Raw genomic sequence first — 19,013 nt, 5'->3', positions numbered from 1 at the left:
TAGAATAGAACCTTTAAATCTTATAAGCGCTTTTTCTTGACCAAGCGAGCTGACTAAGCTCAGAAAAAATCGAGAAAAATTAATTTTGGAACCACGCTATCTCAGCCTCGTGAGCTACGACGTTTGATAATTAGGCACGACCATGTTTCTAAAATCGCATGAAACAAGTTGCGGCCTTATCAGTTGGTTATTAACTATAGAAGTACAAGGAGATAAAACATCAAGTTTTGGAGCATATCATTTCAATTTGATTTTCGTCTCAAGAGCTCAGACATTGTTAATGATTAGGCTTCAAAATTTTGATATATCACGTGAAAAAAAACTTTTTATAATTAAGTTTTGATAAACTTTAAACAAATTTGGAGAAACAAACAAATTTTTTATTGTACTCATTTAAATCGGCTTTTGAGATTTTTATTCAGCAGGAGGCCGCAGTTGCCTTCACTTGGGCTACCGAACGGGAAATGTGTTTTTATAGAATCGGAGTTGTTTGAAATGAAGGTTTCTGGTGACTCTTAGCCCACTGTGAATTACGCGATAGCATTCCGTCACTTTGAGGCTTAGGAACTACTTATACCTCTACCTACTATTGAACATCACTAGAGAAAGTCAGCACATGTTGAACGTCTACGATTGGCCATTTCATGATAAAAATTTTTTTCCATAGTCAATTAAAACTAATGTGTTGGTTTTCTAATATTTTGTATAGTTCATAAGTGAGTAAATAATTTGGATATATCAACAAAGTTGAAATGGTAAATTGGCCACCTTAACGATTACAAAAGCTGACGTTTCGAGCGTTAGCCCTTCGCCGGAGCGAAAAGAGGAATTGTGGGTTATGTGTGCTTTTAAAGGCAGAAAATGGAGCTACGTTATGGGTGGGAACATGGCAACGAGAAAAACACGAATAAATTAGTGGAATGAAAAGCGTTCGTTGATCCCTGTGGGATTTAGACTGCCGGTTTGAAAGATGAGCTTTTGTTCAAGAGTTTTACGGCTTTCCGTGTAAGGAAAGACCGCAGATTGCCATATGTTGCTTAGAATGATTATGTAAATTAAAATGTCTAGCGACTGGTTTCGATGTGTCCTTGTCATTCCTTTCCATAGTCTTCTGCCTGTTTCGTCGATGTATATCTTTTTGCAATAAGTGCAAGTTATGCACAGCAGCCATGTTGGATGGCAGGAGCAATAGATTCTCTTTCTTCTGCAAAATACTTTCATTGTTCCTGCCATCCAACATGGCTGCTGTGCAAAACCTCTATAGATTACATTGGCGGAGGTGCACTTGAAGTGATCGGTGATCTTAATGGGTCGTTTGGGTCCCGATATTTTATCAGTGTTGTGAATGAAAGGACATGTTTTGCATCGTGCACGAGCGCATTTAAAAGTGCCTGGTTGGTAATTAGTCTGAAAAGAACTTCTGGCCAAAAAATTGCCTATGTTTTTGTCGCGTTTGAATGAAATGAGCGGAGGCTACGAAAAGATAATGCTTGTCTCTGGATCGTTTTGAAGTAATTTAAAGTTTTTAAGAATGATGGATTTAACTGAGTGGTTGTGAGGGTGAAACGTGAGAGTGAATGGAATGCGGTCGGAATCTTCCTTATGCGACGTTTGTAGTGCTGAATGTCGATCAATAAGTTGGGCGCGGTGGTAACCTGCTTGAACGACAGAAACAGGGTAGCCACGTTTATCGAAAAACTGGCACATTGACTCTGATTTGTGGTGAAAATCAGAGTCATCACTACATAAACGACGTCTTAGAAACTGAGAAAAAGGAATGGAATTCTTAACATGAGATGGATGCGAAGACGAATATAACAAGTAACTATGCGAGTCTGTAGGTTTGTAATACACACTAGCGCATAAACCGTTGCCTTCAATTGAAACTTTGATGTGATTAGCAACTCACTTATGAGTGAGTAGCCTATTTCATACAGTACCAGAGCACTGCGTTGTTTACAAGAACAATTTGCCACCTTCTCGACACTAACTTTTAATTTGACGTGAACGAGCTAACAGATTAAAAATTGATTACGCCTAAATAAACCTTAAATCGCAAATAACTGTAGGAAGAATACTTCTTAGAACAGAAACTGCGCTTGGTGCGCTTTTTAAAGAAAATGAATGACAAAAGTGACCATGCTAAAAAAAATGGGTTTAAATACAGTGGGACTGCGTAATTACGTGCTGTAGAAAGCGTGCGAAGCTTAGGTGCGACTGACGAAAAACGATAACAAGCTGAACAAATATCGCGAACGAGGAGGTACAGTGGAACCTCGATTTAACGAAGTGCCAAGGGACTGGAGAAATTGGTTCGTTATATCGAGGTCTGTGGCATACATTTTACTGCAACTTTAGCGGGGCTGAAACTGAAGTATCGTTCGTTCTACCGATGACCTCGTTATATAGAGGTTCGTTAAATCGAGGTTCCACTGTATGAGAAAAGAAAAATGAATAATCGATCAATTCCAAGACTAATTAAAAAGCGCTTAATTAGAAAGTGCTGCCTTTGTAATAAAATCTGCAAATGGTTAGACTTTCTAGTCTTCTCGGATAGGGACGATAAATGGAGGTCCCGTCTCACAAGCCCTTGTATGTGAAAAAACAATTTGTGGGACGTTCGAAAAGAGTAGGGCAGGAAGAACTGTGACGTAGCAATATCTACTCTTGGAAGAAAGACTTTCAATTTGGTCCAAGAATCAACTTTTTAAAACTATATATCATTCAGAACCATTCAATACATTTTCTGCTGGTAAATTCGATGTCTTAAACACGAAGGCGCGCTATGACAAAGGCATCAGGAAATCTAATTGAAACAACTTAGGAAGCATTCCAAAACAAAATATGAAATGAATTCAGAATAAACTGCAAAGAGTGGCAAAAGCAGTTGGCACCCCTTCCTTAGGAGGTGGTCGACAGCGCCCTCCACTCAACATAATAAACAGAAATCTTACAATTCCCTTCTGAAAAGTTACTTGCATGTCCCCCTTCCCCCTCCTCCCCTCTAAAAATATTTTTTTCCTGAAATTAGTGACCATTTTGCATGAAGAAGAAAAAAAATTAAAACGAAGGGAAAGATCTCCATAGAACCCCATTCATTAATTATGCATTCTATTTCATAACGACTAAATTTAAAGGTTTCTTTACATCACTCTATGCATAATTAATGCATGGGGTTCTATGAAAATCTTTCCAAAACTAAGTAGAGAGCGTCAATACTTTGCATCTCATTGTTGCTAACTTTGACTGTAGGCATTTTACAGTGGAACCTTTTAGCTTGATTTAACGAACCTCTATATAACGAAGTCCTCGGTATAACGTACGATACTTCAGTTTCAGCCTGGCTAAAGTTAGAGTAATATGTATGCCAAACCCTCGATATAACGAACCAATTTCCCCAGCCCCCCAGCACTTCGTTAAATTCGAGGTTCCACTGTAGCTTAGAACGACATGGCTAATTGACAAGCATACTATTCTTGTAATAATTTAATAATAATTAAGTAATAATTTAATAATAATTCAATTTAATGTAATACTGCGGCCTCTGTATGAGAGAAGGTAACCAATCCTCTGGTAACCAGAAACTTGAGTCTATGTTATGAGCCGGACGTTTTTTCACGATTACCTTCTTTGGCGGGGTTGGACTACAAGGCGAAGACCAAGTGCGTTTAAGACACACTTGAGGTCAACATGCACACAGTAATAATAAAAGCTTGTTAAAAGATATGTACAGGGATAAAAAAGAGAAATAAGAAAATATGCGATTAGTAAAGAAAAATTGCAATGAAGTACGACTTCTAGCATTGCCATAAAAGTCACGTGAAAGAAGAACTGTCATAGCGGTTGCCACCAAGCTCAGGATTTGTTCTAAATTGTGCTGTGTGCATCACACCCTTCCTTCTGTCATTTGGATCCATAAATTTATTTCACAAGAGCCACATCGAGAAAGATGAACATTGTATTTTTACCCAAAGTATCCTTCCATAAGTTATTTACCTGAAGATAAGTCGTGACAAAGTGAGAAGCATGAATCCTCGACATGGTATCTGAACCACTTGATCCAGCGTAAGAAACACTCGCTGACCGGAATAGAACTGACAATATCCAAGGTAGCACGGTCGGATTGACTTGTTTCTTCACTTTATAGAAGCTAAAAAAGACACTAAGTTTCATGTAGTTCGTAAGCTCTTTCCAGGTTCTGTCCTCGTGTACCGGTTCACAAGAGCCGATACAAAAGACCGAACAATACACAACAGCTAACCAATGACTCCTAAACAAAGAGAGAACAATGGTAATTCCCTTTCTCGACAATGGTAACAATGGTAATTCCCTTTCTCGTAAGCTCTTTCCACGTGCAAGGCTGAGCGTAGAGATGAATATTAATTTAAAAAATTATTTGTAATTCAAATGAGTTTTCCGACTTCAAAAGACGGGTTCAAAATAATTGACACGGAGTTCTTATGTCTGATTCATTCATTTATAAAACGAAGGTGGATGCCTCGCTTTTATAAACAGATTTTCAACTTAAAGAACTTCAATAGAGAAGACAGCAAATCAGTGTCGTAAGTTTTAGAAATATCACTGAACTGGAACTTAAAGAAGCTTTAACTTAAAACATTTTGCTCAGTGATTATCAGCATGTTTTAATCATTACAAATTCAAAGCTTCTGGTCATTACCTACAGTTGACACTCGATCTGTTTTTTTTTTTTCATAGAAATTTTGAGTTAACAAGGTGCTGCTGTTTTCCGACCTTGATTTTTGATATATATTCAAACTTTCATCGTGTTCTCCCAGAATCTTGCTTGGCTTATTAGGCACGGTTATTTGATATGAATTGCGTTCTACCTGTTTTACGGTTTATTATTAATTTACGGAATGAGCTTGATTTGTGCCTACGAATAAATCTAACAAAATGTAAATTGTCTTGAACTCTCTCTCTCTCTCTTTCTCTCTCACTCAAACGCAAGCAACCTCAAACTGGAAATCAATTTATTTCGTCACGATGCTCATTATCCCTGCCATCCTTTTCACACCACGACGATTTTTTTCTTCATATCACTAAGGTCACTTTCCACAGTGATAGCCTTTGCGATGTTTCCGAAAAAGAAAAAAGAAAAAAGCATAAGGTTTAAGGAGAAAGATCAGGGTGAGATAAATTGTGAAAACAATGAACGAAATAAAAAAAAAAACTGAGAAAAAAAAGGAAGATTAAAGGAAAATATCTGCAACCGCAAATCAAATGTGGGTGTCGAAGAAATAGCACCTGCTTTCACCTTAAGAGAAAAAATATTTGTAAAGAATTTCAAACTCTTTGTAATTTCCTACACCTTGTTACAATGAACAATTAATAAACCATAAATCAACACAGTAGTTTTGTATTCTTGCGGGGAATAAATTTGTGTCGGTCATATTTGAGAACTAACAGATCATAACTTACCAAATTAAATTCTAATTCCTGTTAATAAAAGCAAAGGCCGCTGGCGAAGGAATCGAATGGTAAAAGTTCGACGGTGGACAGTGTTACCGATTTAGAAAGTTCGTCATTGACGTAAAGCTGCTGTCATGCAACAGATGCCGTAACGCATAATAAAGTATTTATGAGCGTTATTTCATTTTCAATGTTCATGATAATTTTAACAGTCAAGGAAAAGAACACGACTGATCGCTTCAAGAACAGTATAGCTGAAAGGATTTAAGGTACGGTAACATATCTACTGCGATCCGCTTAATTTAAGACACCGTTTTAAACCACGAGTTCTGTTTGAATATGCAATTTACTGTTATCTACAGTCGGACAAAACTATGACTGTGTGTACAGCAATTGATCGCGGCGATACAGTCCAGTGTTAGACGTTGAAACGAGAGAAAATGCAAGATAAATATTCTCGATTCGATTGTTGATGGAAACGTAACTTATAAACGGAATGGCGCCTGGATAACTATCGAACACATGGGATCTTCGAGTTTCAAACGTACGCAACATGACACAGTCCCGCTCAAAGGACATTTGAAGAGGGGATATATTCTTTAGGTATCATTTGTCCAATATTATTCAAGACTAGATCATTCAGAAAAAAATAAAACGAGTTTTGGGAGGATGTAAGCTTTTGTTTCTCCTCTGGCTCGAAAATCTCAGTTACATGCTTTGTCACGCGATCTCATGATTAAGAACTTCGAGAATAAATCGGTGCTGAACTAGGATGATAGCTTTACATCCCGAATTTGTGTCATTTCTCAGTCCTAGTTACTTGTCGCCCCTTGTGTGGTAATCCAGGACAAAATTGGATTCTGGATTCCACGCTGTACGATTTGAGTCGTCCAGCTATGCAAATATCAGAGGAATCAAAACGATTCGCATCTCAGTCAGACGGTCACGTCCATGTACCTCAAGTCCTTAACGTTGATACAATCGAATGAGTACTGTGCTAAATTATTAACGTTCTTAAAACAATGTGTATCCAAACTCAAAGGCTAGTCAGGTGTTACTAGACGAAGCTACGTGCTTCCTTAACGAGCTAGAGAATTAAGCAGGCGCCACGTGAACTCTGGGAGGCGAGGCAAGCGCAAAATTTTCATTAGACACAATTGTAAAAGTTGAGCGTGCAGTTCAAGTACTGAGAAATTTTGCAATTATCAGTGATGTGTGAAACTATATTCTTCAAATTTGGACAGGGATAACAAGGAAAGAAATAATAATAATAAGAAGACTTTTCAAGGAGTACGATGTCTGCGAGTGGTGAAAAGTTTGTGGGTGCTTTTTCATTTTATGCATGTACTTAAAGCTTAAATGTGATCAGGGAAGGATTTACCGTACTCCAGGTGTATTACTTGCATAAACCCAGCTACTACCAAGTAAGAAGTCGATCTTGTAGAGCAATCATCCGGGTGGGAGCAGTTCTCACAAACACATGCACAGTTGTGACATGTGTACATGACGTTTCAATGAGAGGATATCCTCATTGGAGTCAAATGGAGAGTCGTTTGTCACGAGTACGCCACGGGTCTAGAGCGAGAAAAATGATTGGATAGTTTTGCCGCGATGCTTTTAGCTGTAAGACTCGTGTAGCTTTCGTCGGGTGGGTCCATAGGCAGACCAGGAAGAAAGGAAGTTTGTGAGATCAAGGTGTTGAAAGTAAAAACTTATTGTCTAATATTATCTTTTAACGGTTTAGCAGTCTCCTCATAGTCACATCCCGTATGGCACAGATGGGTCTGGGTTCTACTCAGATAACACCATTGGATGTTATAATGTGATCTTAGAGTCCGCGCCTCTAGTATTGGAGAGTGTCAAATCAGTTTTACTGAGGCCTGGGTCGGCTTTTACTATCGCGGACTACGGATGTGCAGACGGGGGCACCTCTATGCCATTGCTCTACGCATGCGTTAAAGAATTACGAAAAATTCATGGTGACGATTTGCCCATTCAAGTGATTTACGAGGATCAACCAGTCAACGATTTCAAGTCCTTATTCCTTCGTCTGCAGGGTTAGTCTTTGAAGATTTAAAGCTTCACTTTGACCTACGAAAGGGTTAAGTCCCTGGTCCACGCTTGAGCCTTCTCTGGTGCTTGACTCGCTCTTCATACTCTTTCGCTCGAATACAAACACAAAATATTGACGCCTGCTCTGCATGCTTTAGAATGAAGAACCAGCTCATTGGGGTCCATAATTCTTATATCTCTTCTTCGCAGGTCTAATACCAGGCCCAAAAAGTTACGTTTTAGATTTCTCCAACGTATTCGTCGCAGCGTGCGGCACAAGCTTCTACAGTCAATGTCTGCCTCCTGAGTCTCTGAATTTGCTATTTTCATCCACTGCAATGCACTGGCTCCGTGAAAAACCGTGCAGCGTAACAGGGGCGTTACATCACACCATGATCACCCTTCCGGAGGAGGCCGAGAAATTTAGGAATCAGGCCGCGAAGGACTGGGAAACTTTGCTGCTGGCGAGAGCGAAAGAACTAGCACCAAGTATGATTTTAGGGGATCGCGCATCATTTTCTCAATTGTGATGAAAGTGTTTTGTGACCGTAGAGTGATAACTTTGTAAAGTATCAAGGATAATCTTTGGTTCAGTATTACACAAGGCCTTAGATGGTTGATTCAGAGAAATATAATCTCGATGTCTTCTGTTTTGTTACTGTTAGTCAAACTTTCCATTCGGACTCTTGAACCCTTACGGTAACCGACCAATTCAGAGTGGTGGGAATTCTCTGTAAGGACTTTCTGCCTTTAAGGGACCTGTCATTAAGAGGCTCTGCAATTTTTTTTATGACCCTCCCCCTCATTTGTAGTAATTTTCTATGGACACCCCCCCTTTAAACGCTGTTAGATACAACTGATCTCCCTCCCTTTCCATTGAAAACCATGTGATTCCCCGAAAATTCTCCTCCCCCTCCCACCTAATGTCTATTGTAACTGCGAATCATTTAGTTTCCAGAGGTTGAATTATTTAGAGGCCGGTACAGTCATCTGCAGTTTTCCCCTAGTCCGCTCCTCGTCCAAGCCATCTTACGGTTAACGTCAGTCTTTACATTACTCTTCAGGTGGCAGGATGGTTCTTGTCCAATTCGTAGTTGACGACGAAGGACAGCACCTTGGGACAACGAAGAACACACCAGCCTCCATGCATCACACAATGAGAGATTTATGGAAACTATTAGTTCACGATGGTGTCATAACACAGGTCAGAACTAAAGTGCCTCTTCCCTTCTCACTCCCACCTAGGCCTTTATAGATTATGCTAGCATAATTTTTGGTATAATTTGAGCAAACTGGCATAATTTCTGCCAAGTAGCAATGCTAGCATGATTCGTATATTTTGATAACTATCAGATCATATTTTATGCTACAATTTGATCATTGTTCAACTCTACTCCCAAGCACTTGGTGACGTTATTCGATGTTTTAAGTTTTAGTTCAAGTAGTAGAATTTGTAGTTCACTGTGAATCCCTGAGTGGCGTCTGAAACTGTCTGAACCCGGGTCTGGGGTGCACCGGAACCGGAAGTCACATTGTAGGTCATATTGGTGTGCATGTTGACATGAACCACATATTTATTTGTATTTCATTGTGGATTTGTTGCGTTTCTCTCTTGTAGACCAATGGCTTCTAATTAAAAAAAATTGTTTTTGGACTTATTTGCAATTTTTTCAAAGAGCATAATTTAAAAAAAGGGGCATAATTTGGAAAAAAGAGCATAATTTTAGCATAAATTCGCCAAAAAAAGCAATGCTACTAGCATAATATGCTACTTTTACTAACATAATCTATAAAGGCCTACTCCCACCCCCCTTCCTTTTACGTAGGACATAAGCTCACCACGGATAACGCGGTGACAAGTCCCATCCCACATGTACATGATAACAATAGACTGACCCATCCTAACACTGACTGATTATTACCATGGGCGTCTTACGTCAGACTATGCATGCGCAGAGGGCAATGGTGACCTAAAGAAATGTCCTCCTTCGCCTCGTCAGAACATACACAAGTCACAAAATGGCAGTAACTCTGGTATCACAGGGACCTCTGGTCCTCTCGCGCGGCATACCATGTACTGGCCACAGAATGTGGACCACAGGGACCTCTGGTCCTCTCGCGCGGCATACCATGTACTGGCCATAGAATGTGGACCACAGGGACCTCTGGTCCTCTCGCGCGGCATACCATGTACTGGTCACAGAATGTGGACCACAGGGACCTCTGGTCCTCTCGCGCGGCATACCATGTACTGGCCGCAGAATGTGGACCACAGGGACCTCTGGTCCTCTCGCGCGGCATACTATGTACTGGCCGCAGAATGTGGACCCTTATTCATACCTATTTCGCATTGCACTCTTTGCTATTTTCAGTTTCTCGGATTTTAGGGGTACGAAAGTGCGTTCATGTTCAAATGGTATAAAACAACTGCGTTGGTATTCTTAGTTGTCATTACAGTATATTGAGAAACTCTGCGATTTTGTAACTAAGCAAGCACTTGAACTCTGCATAAGAGAAAGCAACAACGGCACTTAACTTATCAATCAACGCGATTTTGTTTCCGAATTCCTAGAGACTCCTTCGTAATTATTATTTCAGCAACTGTTGGGCTTTTGAGGTTCATTATTCCATTTACCGAAACAGCTGGTGAGACTTTAACTTTCCGATGTTTAAGGAGAAAATTATTGATCTCTTCATAAACGTACATATGGTTGACCGAAACGCAATCGATATTTTAGGTCTTGTAATGAATTTTAAGTGCTCAGTGATTTCTACTTTTATTATTTTTTCAATCAGGAAGAATTCAACAAGACGACATTTATAAACTACTATCGCACGGTAAAGGAGTTTAAGAAACCATTTGAATCAGCGGACTCACCCGTTCGAAAAGCTGGTTTGTCACTCGTTTCCATAGAAACCAAAGTGGTATCCTGCCCTTACAGAGAAAAATGGCTCAAGAACGGTGGTGATCCTAAAGCGCACGCGCGTTGGTTCATTCCTACGACAAGGACTTGGAGCAATGCGACATTTATGTCTGGTAAGACATCATTTTTCATGTTGTAGTCTTCCTTATAAGTATCAAAAATGACATGATTACCTCAATACTGTTAGAGAAGGAGCTTAATTGAGGCGGGAGAGGTTACTGTATGTTAATCGTATACACCCCCTCTCCCAAGTATAGTGACTAATCTATCTGGTTTCAATAATGATCCCACAGGCCTCTCCGACTCTCGCTCTCAAGAGGAGAAGGACGCCATTGTTGATGAATTCTTCAAACGTTACGAAGATCTTGTTGCCAAGCATCCGGAGGATCATGGGATGGATTACGTTCATGCCTACATAGTTATCGCGAAGAACTGACTCACAAATGTCACTTGATTTCGATTACAAACAACTGAAACACTCTCGCTCGATGAGTTCATAAGTTCTATTGGATATAACTTGTCATGCTGTTGGTTTTTTTGTTTTTCAACGTCTGGAATCGTTAGGAAAAAATGTTGGTTTATTTTGCTCTCCGGAGCTCAGCTACTGAATCCAATCCTTCATTTGACAGGCTCGCTATTTTCGATGGTCGATTAAAAAAATGCTGAACTGTTTGAAGAGAAAGAGAATTTCTTCGGCAAAACGTCTCCCGAACAAACATTCTAAAGAATTTGTTGATGAACCCACAAGCACCACCCTGTTTGATGCCACTCCCTTGTCGCCTAAAATGTCTCTTTACAGTTAGCCTTCGTTCCTTACTGTCTGAAAAAAATAACTTCTTCACTGTACACCATCTTAAAGCATCAAGCAAATCATTTTCCTTGTTCAGATTGAGGTAGAGTACTCCGTAAAATACGCTATCGGCAAAGCTTGTCAACAACAGCAAATGTTCTGCTGATTTACATTTCTCTTATGCATATAAATGCATACCAGAACTTGATAAGAGACCGATCATTATTTATCGCTTTAAGGGAGTGGGGAGGTCGGAGAATTTTAGTTGTGTCTCGATAAAATTTACCCACAATGCTCTGCAATATTCATATGACCTTCCCTCCTCCCCCTCCGTTAGCAGTTAATTGCCAGTCAATTTCTATAGTCCCGCGCTGTATATTCTGTTGACGACGCCTTTGGACTTCATCTGGATTTTCCTCTGGTAACTCATTCTATCCCGCGTTAGTCACCCACGACTGTTTTTCACCTGAGCCAAAAATGACAAAGAGTGTGGCACCAAAAGCATACATCCCTGCGGGGATGAAAAAAAAAAAAAAGATATTTCATTCTAGGACCGTCTGTTGAAAAACAGGAAATCGTGTAAGCGTGTCAACGTGAGGTTACAATCTGTTCAGGCTAAACTAGGCTTCGAGCGTGGAAGGAGGGTACGATGGTGAGGTGAGTATGGAGGGAGTGAAGGAAGGTGGGGGAAAGGGGAAGGGCTGAGGGAAGGAGTAATGGTGAGATTAGCCTGATCCAGCAGTTCAGTTAGTGAAACGAAGCACAATAGTGAACAGCGCTATGGTGGCGAAGGAGTGAAAAACGAGGGAGGTTTGGACTGAAAATTTTTCGGGCATCACATAGTTTACAAGAGGAAAGGAGGACGAATCATTCGTTTCCAGCAGAGCACTAGATTATAAAGCGTGGACTACATAAATTGACTGCCAGTAAGAGTTATTTACCAAATGTATTGAAGATCTTTCTCACAGTTCCTGTTTTCAAATGATGCTTGCGAAGATAATCAGCTATTTGACCACCGAGATTTAACATCGCCAGTGTGACCATATGAGGTATGGACGATGCAATCCAGGTCTGATAATAATAATAATAAGACATCAGTAATAATAAGACATTTATAGAGCACCCTTTTCCATGGTTCCAAAGGCGCTATTTACAAAGTCACAGTTCAAAAATAGTTTAAAATAATTATAGTTAGTTAAGATTATAAAACACCAAGATCATTTTATGAATTTAAAAAGCACGTGTAGAGCGGTTTTATGCTGTCTTTTAAAAATGTCAAGTGATCCAGCATCCCTAACATACTGAGAAAGACTGCTCCAAAGAAGCGGTGCGACAACAGAATAGATCATGTCGTACTGTGGACCCCGGTCCGAGGAGTCCCTGAGAATTTTCATGATGATTTTTTCAAGAGGATTTTAGCTTACAGAAAATAAGATATTTAAGCATTAGAACACATTTTTCCAGGTCCTATAACGTGATAAAGCCACGCAGGATGTTGAGAGAACACGAGGAAGCTTATAAATCACGAGCCGGAGGTGTTCTCCAAACATCAAAAGCAGTTTTATCACGTCATAGAGCCCGGGAAAAAGATGCATCCTATTGTTTTTATGACATAGCTAATTACATGCAGGCTCTGTAACCTAATAAGGCATCCGCTTGGAAACTGAATTTACCAATCAGATGATGCGTATAATCAAGAAATGAATAGATATTCTAGTCTTCTCGGATACTAATTACATGCAGGCTCTGTAACCTTATAAGGCTTCCGCTTGGAAACTGAATTGACCAATCAGATGATGCGTATAATCAAGAAATGGATAGATATTCTAGTCTTCTCGGATACTAATTACATGCAGGCTCTGTAACCTTATAAGGCTTCCACTTGGAAACTGAATTGACCAATCAGATGATGCGTATTATGTTCAGTACGTTGTAAACAAAGTATAAAATCCACTTAATCTCATGACTAATCGATCTAAGTACTTTAGGACTCCGCTAACTCGAACTAATTTTACTTTCCCTTGGCTCAAATTTACCCTGATAACTCGAACTTCAACTACAACCTTTAATCGCGCTTGATACGAACGTTATAACATCTATGAACACGTAATACCTACGCTAAACTTTCCAAGTTAAACGTTGTTATCAAAAAGCTCTTATGTTAAACAAATAAAAAAATCACTGCCGATTGTACAAGAATGTTAAAAGCACGATTCCTGTTTAATTATCAATAAGATAATTAGAATTCAAAACCAGTTCCGATGACTCAAACCTCCGCTAACTACAACCATGGGATGTTGGAGCTTCAAATTGATCGACGCATCATATGTTGTCAAGATACACTGAACTTTCATCCAGGTGAATAAACGATATTTAAGTTGAATATCTATGGCCTGTAGCTGGCAATGCAATGTATTTTGCCACTCGGGCGATTGAGGGCACTTTTAATCAGTCCCCGCCTTACCTGATTAAGATCAAGATGAAGTCGTTGTGTATAGAATAAAGGAAGCTCTGATATCAGCATGAAATAGCCAAATGAATGCGTTGAATACGTTACAAATGAAAGAGACGTGAAGATTGCTCTCCATGGAATTGGTAGGTCCTAGAAACGAGATAAGCATGACCGCAAACGTAAAACAAACGTAGAAACAACCCGATTTTGGTGGGAAGTAATAATCATACAACTGAATAAACAAACAGGTACAGCCATGCATGAATGAATAAGTCAATGAATACACGAATAAACATACGGAATGCACGCACGCACGCATGCACGCATGCACTTGAGTATAGACGAATGAGCGGGGAACTAGGTGGATGGGTGGGTGAGTGGGTGGGTAGATGGATAGATGCAGGAATGGATGAGTGAACGGACGATTGAACAAGAGAAAATATGGCTTACAGGGAATCGGATAAGAAATTGCAAGCAAGTAATAAAGGGAGCCAGAAATAATGAATCTAAAACTACAAGAAAGAGAATAAAAGAATAAAAAAATGCTTTAAACATTGTTTTCGTTTTCTCAGATTTTCTTTTATGCCAAAATTCACAAATATAACTTTTTTTTTACCTGACTCTGTAAATCTCCTGCTAAATTAAATTCAATATACTCTGCTTCTTCTCTTGAGATCCACAGCTGATGTGAAGGTGAATTACTAACCAATGAAAGCCAAAGAATCGACCAGATAAAACCACCACTACCTGGTGAAATAGATCTTACGTTTTTCTTCGCTTAGGCTGCGTTCACACTTGGTGCCCAAGCATTAGTGCCAGGGCACCGGCACAAAATGGTGTTGTGTTTAGACACAGGGCACCCGATATCTCAATGCCCGGCTCAGTGCCCGAGTACAAGATCTTGTGCTCGGGCACGGTGCCCGAATTCTGACGTGGTTATTTGAAATAAAGCCGTTTTCACATTAGTGTCCATCAAGAATCGTACTCGGGCACCGTGCTCGAGCATCAAATATGAACGCAGCCTTTAGGATCGGTCATATACATCGTTCGGGTGGGGGGCTGATGGAATTATGGGGAGGGGGGATCAGTCGTCACCAATAGCGAATAAGGGGAGAATATAGAAAATTTACCGCCAATGAGGGAAGCGTGGGGGGGGGGGGGAAGTCATAAGAATTTTAGAGTGCCTTATCGGGGATCTGGTAAATTTCATCGAGACAAAACCAAAATCATCCAAACCCTAAGCGATAGATAATGACCGCCTTATCCAGTAGTCAATACGACATTTCCATGTAGCTGACAATGCCTTTTATCCTGGCCCCACACAGATAAAAGGACTAAGCGTATTGCTACAACCCTTGAATAGAATGCTAAAACATCGCAATTTACCCTTCCCCCTCTGCATTTAATAGGCGTGGCTGATGGGTACGCATTACCCACTGTTAATAATCCTAGGTAGCTTTTTTTTCTTTTTCTTGCAAAGGGCAATCTGTCTAAAATTCCCAAACGGTTAGTCCGACCGCCGTCAAAAATTAGTCCAACATGAGAACTATTGTACCGGCAGTCAACTCGCGTTATAATGGACAGTCAGTTTGGTATCATCTCAAGGGGGTGGTCAAAGATTTATTTGGGGAGGGAGGGTAATCATATGGTTTTCAGGGGAACGGAGGGGAATCAATGAGGAGGGGACAATAGAGCCTTAGGTTCTTAATCTTTGATTGGCAAATTCACCGCTTGATTGTTGAAAATATTCAAGTCAGGAACAAATCTGCATCACAGACCCTTTTCCACCAACAAACACGAGAGTACGTTCTTCAATGCATCCATTATAATGTGTTCCTGGTGAAGCAAGTGCACCGATCAAAATGCAAGTTTAGAACCATGTGGAGTGTCACTCTCAAAGAGTTGATCTGTTTTGACTAACGACGCATTCACCACATAAAGCGGCTTAAAAAGGTGTCCTCCTCTTTTATTTCCTTGTGAAATAAGCATTCAGGCGAAATGCGCGAACGATAATGAAGGGTGATGGTGATCCGAGTGTGTGCGTTTGACCACTACAAAGGGATTCAACATATCCTTTTTTTAGGTTTCACAACTCAACTCGCCAGCCACATTTAGAGTTGCCAATTTACTTCTTTCCAAAAGGGGGGCGCCCATTTACTCCAAAGAGCGTGACCAGCAGGAAAAGCAGACCCCTTCGCAAAACAAAAGAAATGTGAAACATCGAAGCGCCATTTTCAGTTATCGATTATACTTGTTTGTTAAGTCACCATTATGTTACATTTGGAATACTTTCTCTTCGTCAGTTTGAAATCGTGAAAATCAACAGATGCTAGAGAATAAGTGGTCAGAACGACCTCAATAACCCACTAATTTAGTGCTGCATACTATTAAACTTTGATTTAGGTTAACCGAGCAGGAATTTTTTGAGACGTGCACGGAGCAAGGCACGCTACGGAATGAACCAATCATCTGAAAGCCTTCAGTTTAGCATTTGAAAATTAGCCGGTAGAGACTAGACAGTAGATATGTATTAAGTGTCAGGGAAAAGACGTCCGAGTCTCAATCATTTATGTCCTTGATACTCTGTTATCGCGGTAAACATGTGTACCGTTTTACCTCAGCAAATCCTACAGCAATTCTCAGTGCAATGAACATTGCCACATGCGTCTTAGCACTAGGAGGAGTGAATAGGGTTAGGATCCCTGTGGCGCTAACAGACAGACCAAGAACTGTAGCACCGCCATGTTTTCGTGCCAAGAATCCTCCAAGTATGTGCATAACAATGTAGCCTAAGTAAAACGCACTGAGGATAAATCCTTTAATTTAGAAGAGATTAATAGAAATATGTTTTATTATTACCATGACATCAATCAACAACCCTGTCGTTGTCTGGCCATCAACGTCAAGGTAAAACTAGACAGCAAAGTTGACGGTTGAGAATCACGTAGATTCAATGGACTCACGTGGCATACACAAGAGATTTGTCACAAGACTGAGTTAAAGGGGCCATGTGATGACATGAATAAATACGGCCATCTTTAGTAAAAGATGACTAAACATTTTTGAATCACCAATCAACGCCCTGAAAGATGCAATAACTAATCTCATTCAGTCCAAAGAATATCGCCTGTCTTTTTCTTTTCTTTTTTCCTAACAGAAACTACATTGTGAATATCAGATTTTAAAAGTCAAACAAACAGGATTGGCCTCAGTCTAACTTAAAATGATTTTTAAATAGATTTCCGACTTTATTGATTTTGAACTGGATAAAATCACGTATCATTGATAGAAATCCACTGCTATGGACAACTAAAGACAGTCAAAACTATTCCGCATTTCATTAATCTTAACAATTGAAGTATTGGATTTGATAATCACTGCAGATTATGTCGAATTCGAACTAAAAAAAAAAAATCCGTGCACAATTTTTTCCGGAAAAATGCCCCCCAGATCGAAGTATCGAACGAACTAACAACCTTCGGTTGATGAAATGCATACCTTGAGTTTTAGTACTCCATGAAAACTCCGCAGGTTCCTGGACATTTAAAACAAGGCAAAGTGTTTATTTCCATGAATACTCCCTCGCTTCTTCCCCGGCTATTTGATTTTCGAGTATTAATGATGGATTTTGGCTGAGCTTTCGCTCATCCATTGAGTGGAAAAGGAAGTAGCTATGGTGTTAGGCAGTTCAAGAAAATAGTTAGAAGAGTGTTTCTCGTCCAATAATTCAAAAGGAGAAGACATACCTCTACTTCCTTATCACCTTTCATGAGTGTTTGATTACCGACCAGCTAGAGCTACGCTAAAAATTAACCCGCATTGCGTAGACATTCGTAAAGCCAAGCATGAGAAAAAGTGCAGTGACATAACGTACTGGAAGACAACACCGGCACGTCCGGGTTACATCTTCGTCATTTTCTCTAGGAATACTATGTTGCTTGTCTTCGGTGGAATTCATTATGAGTATGCTTTTTGGTGCAAACGTGTCTTCCTCTTTGTCGCCTGATCCCTCTCTAGCGAAAAGAATAAAATTAATTTGAAAAACTTGTTATTGACTCAGGCTATAGCAAGACTTGAAGAAGTTGAGGCCACAATGTTTCATTTCACTTTTGAACCACATTTCTAAGTGGAGTTTGTTGGATTTAAAAGTGGTAAAAGCCAACTTGATGAGGTAAAATCTGAAATCCATTGCGCACGATCCATTGGCCGATATTTCTAAATCTATCCTCAGTTATATTTGAGATCACAACGATCTAAATTTTTTGGGTGAATACAGACACTTTTCGTTCAGATTCAATGAACTCCGTAGGAATAACTCGGCACACTGTTCAGATGTATGAGTTTACAGATGAGCTGAGTTGAGTCCAGATGAACGAGTTTTCAAAAGAACGAACAATGAAAGATCCCTGACTCCTTGACTTGAAAACGTAGTTTCAGACTTTTTCACGTTCGTGAGTTCAGGGCGTAAAATTACCTTTTTTTCTGGTACGTAGCCATTTGGCTCCTAAATTTTTCAAAGTGGTAGCCAATTCCAAGATGTTGGTCGCCATTTTTAAATGCAAACAAAACTTTTTTTACGCTGTCAGCGTTCTAGACAGACCTTCCAAAACCGAGTTAGAAAAAAGATCTTTAATTTCAGCGATTTAAATCGAACAATCGCGAAATCCTTCTCTTTGAAATGGAGGTTAAATTGCTCCAGAATCATTCAGTCGTCTAAAATTGCCCAGACCCCAGCTAGCTATTACATTGTTGAAAACAATTGTTAAGTAATAACAAATAAGTCGATGATCATTCCTCCAACAAAAGTCTTCTTACAACATATACTTTGAACACAATAAATGAAGGTTTACAACCTGAACTTGGCGGCCTGCATGGTCTATAATGATTATTTAAAGTTTGCGCAACCATCACTGTTATATTATCACTCGGTGACATCACCAAAAATGCCAAAACTGCAAGACTTAAAACCGGTGCGAAGATTAACTACATTCATTTTATAGGCGGGAAAAAAAAAACCATCGTTCAAAATTTGCACGTGTAGTAGGCGCAATTTCACGCCCTGATCAGTTTAAACATAATGATAACTTATAGCAATGAGTAATGCTAAAAGTAAACTGCGATGTTTCCTCACTTTCCTCTGAAACCCTTCAAATAATTTGATAAACCCTGATAAGAAGAAAATTTCTTATGCGGTGCATATGCAAATATTTTCACTCTTATTACAATGAGCTAGTGAAAGCAAATACACCGAATGCAAATATGGCGTCCAATTGTTCTGGACTCACTAACCTCGTCTTCACGTGGAAACACAAAAGGATTGTAATAATAATAATAATAATAATTTTCACTGCTAATCGCCGTCGCA

General features: G+C 39.7%; 1 protein-coding gene and 1 pseudogene across 4 annotated transcripts; one reads left to right on the top strand and one right to left on the bottom strand.

Annotated features, from left to right (window-relative positions):
- Positions 1-5,474: 5,474 nt before the first annotated feature.
- On the top strand, positions 5,475-11,078 carry LOC111335452 (uncharacterized). 4 transcript variants are annotated; one of them, XM_022941366.2, is made up of 7 exons: positions 5,475-5,699; positions 6,675-6,749; positions 7,178-7,487; positions 7,693-7,971; positions 8,547-8,686; positions 10,279-10,519; positions 10,700-11,078. In XM_022941366.2, the coding sequence occupies exons 2-7, from the start codon at positions 6,726-6,728 to the stop codon at positions 10,840-10,842; spliced, it is 1,137 nt and encodes a 378-aa protein (XP_022797101.2). In that variant the 5' UTR covers positions 5,475-5,699; positions 6,675-6,725; the 3' UTR covers positions 10,843-11,078. The 4 variants fall into 4 exon arrangements, with proteins under 4 accessions (XP_022797101.2, XP_022797094.2, XP_088582944.1 ...); XM_022941359.2 differs by having other exon boundaries at positions 7,175-7,487; XM_088726818.1 differs by lacking the exon at positions 6,675-6,749 and having other exon boundaries at positions 5,482-5,699.
- A 1,029-nt stretch (positions 11,079-12,107) lies between these two features.
- On the bottom strand, positions 12,108-18,145 carry LOC111336083 (vesicular glutamate transporter 3-like; annotated as a pseudogene).
- Positions 18,146-19,013: the final 868 nt, after the last annotated feature.

This window comes from Stylophora pistillata, chromosome 7 (genome assembly GCF_964205215.1).
Source record: "Stylophora pistillata chromosome 7, jaStyPist1.2, whole genome shotgun sequence".
Classification (NCBI taxonomy): Eukaryota; Metazoa; Cnidaria; class Anthozoa; order Scleractinia; family Pocilloporidae; genus Stylophora; species Stylophora pistillata.
This window is presented reverse-complemented; position numbering and strand designations above follow the sequence as displayed.

Coding starts and splice junctions, on each gene's coding strand:
- LOC111335452 (XM_022941359.2), top strand. CDS start 6,726: ATGTCTGCGAGTGGTGAAAAGTTT. Junction 6,750..7,174: donor CTGCGAGTGGTGAAAAGTTT/GTGGGTGCTTTT, acceptor TTAACGGTTTAG/CAGTCTCCTCATAGTCACAT. Junction 7,972..8,546: donor AGCGAAAGAACTAGCACCAA/GTATGATTTTAG, acceptor ATTACTCTTCAG/GTGGCAGGATGGTTCTTGTC.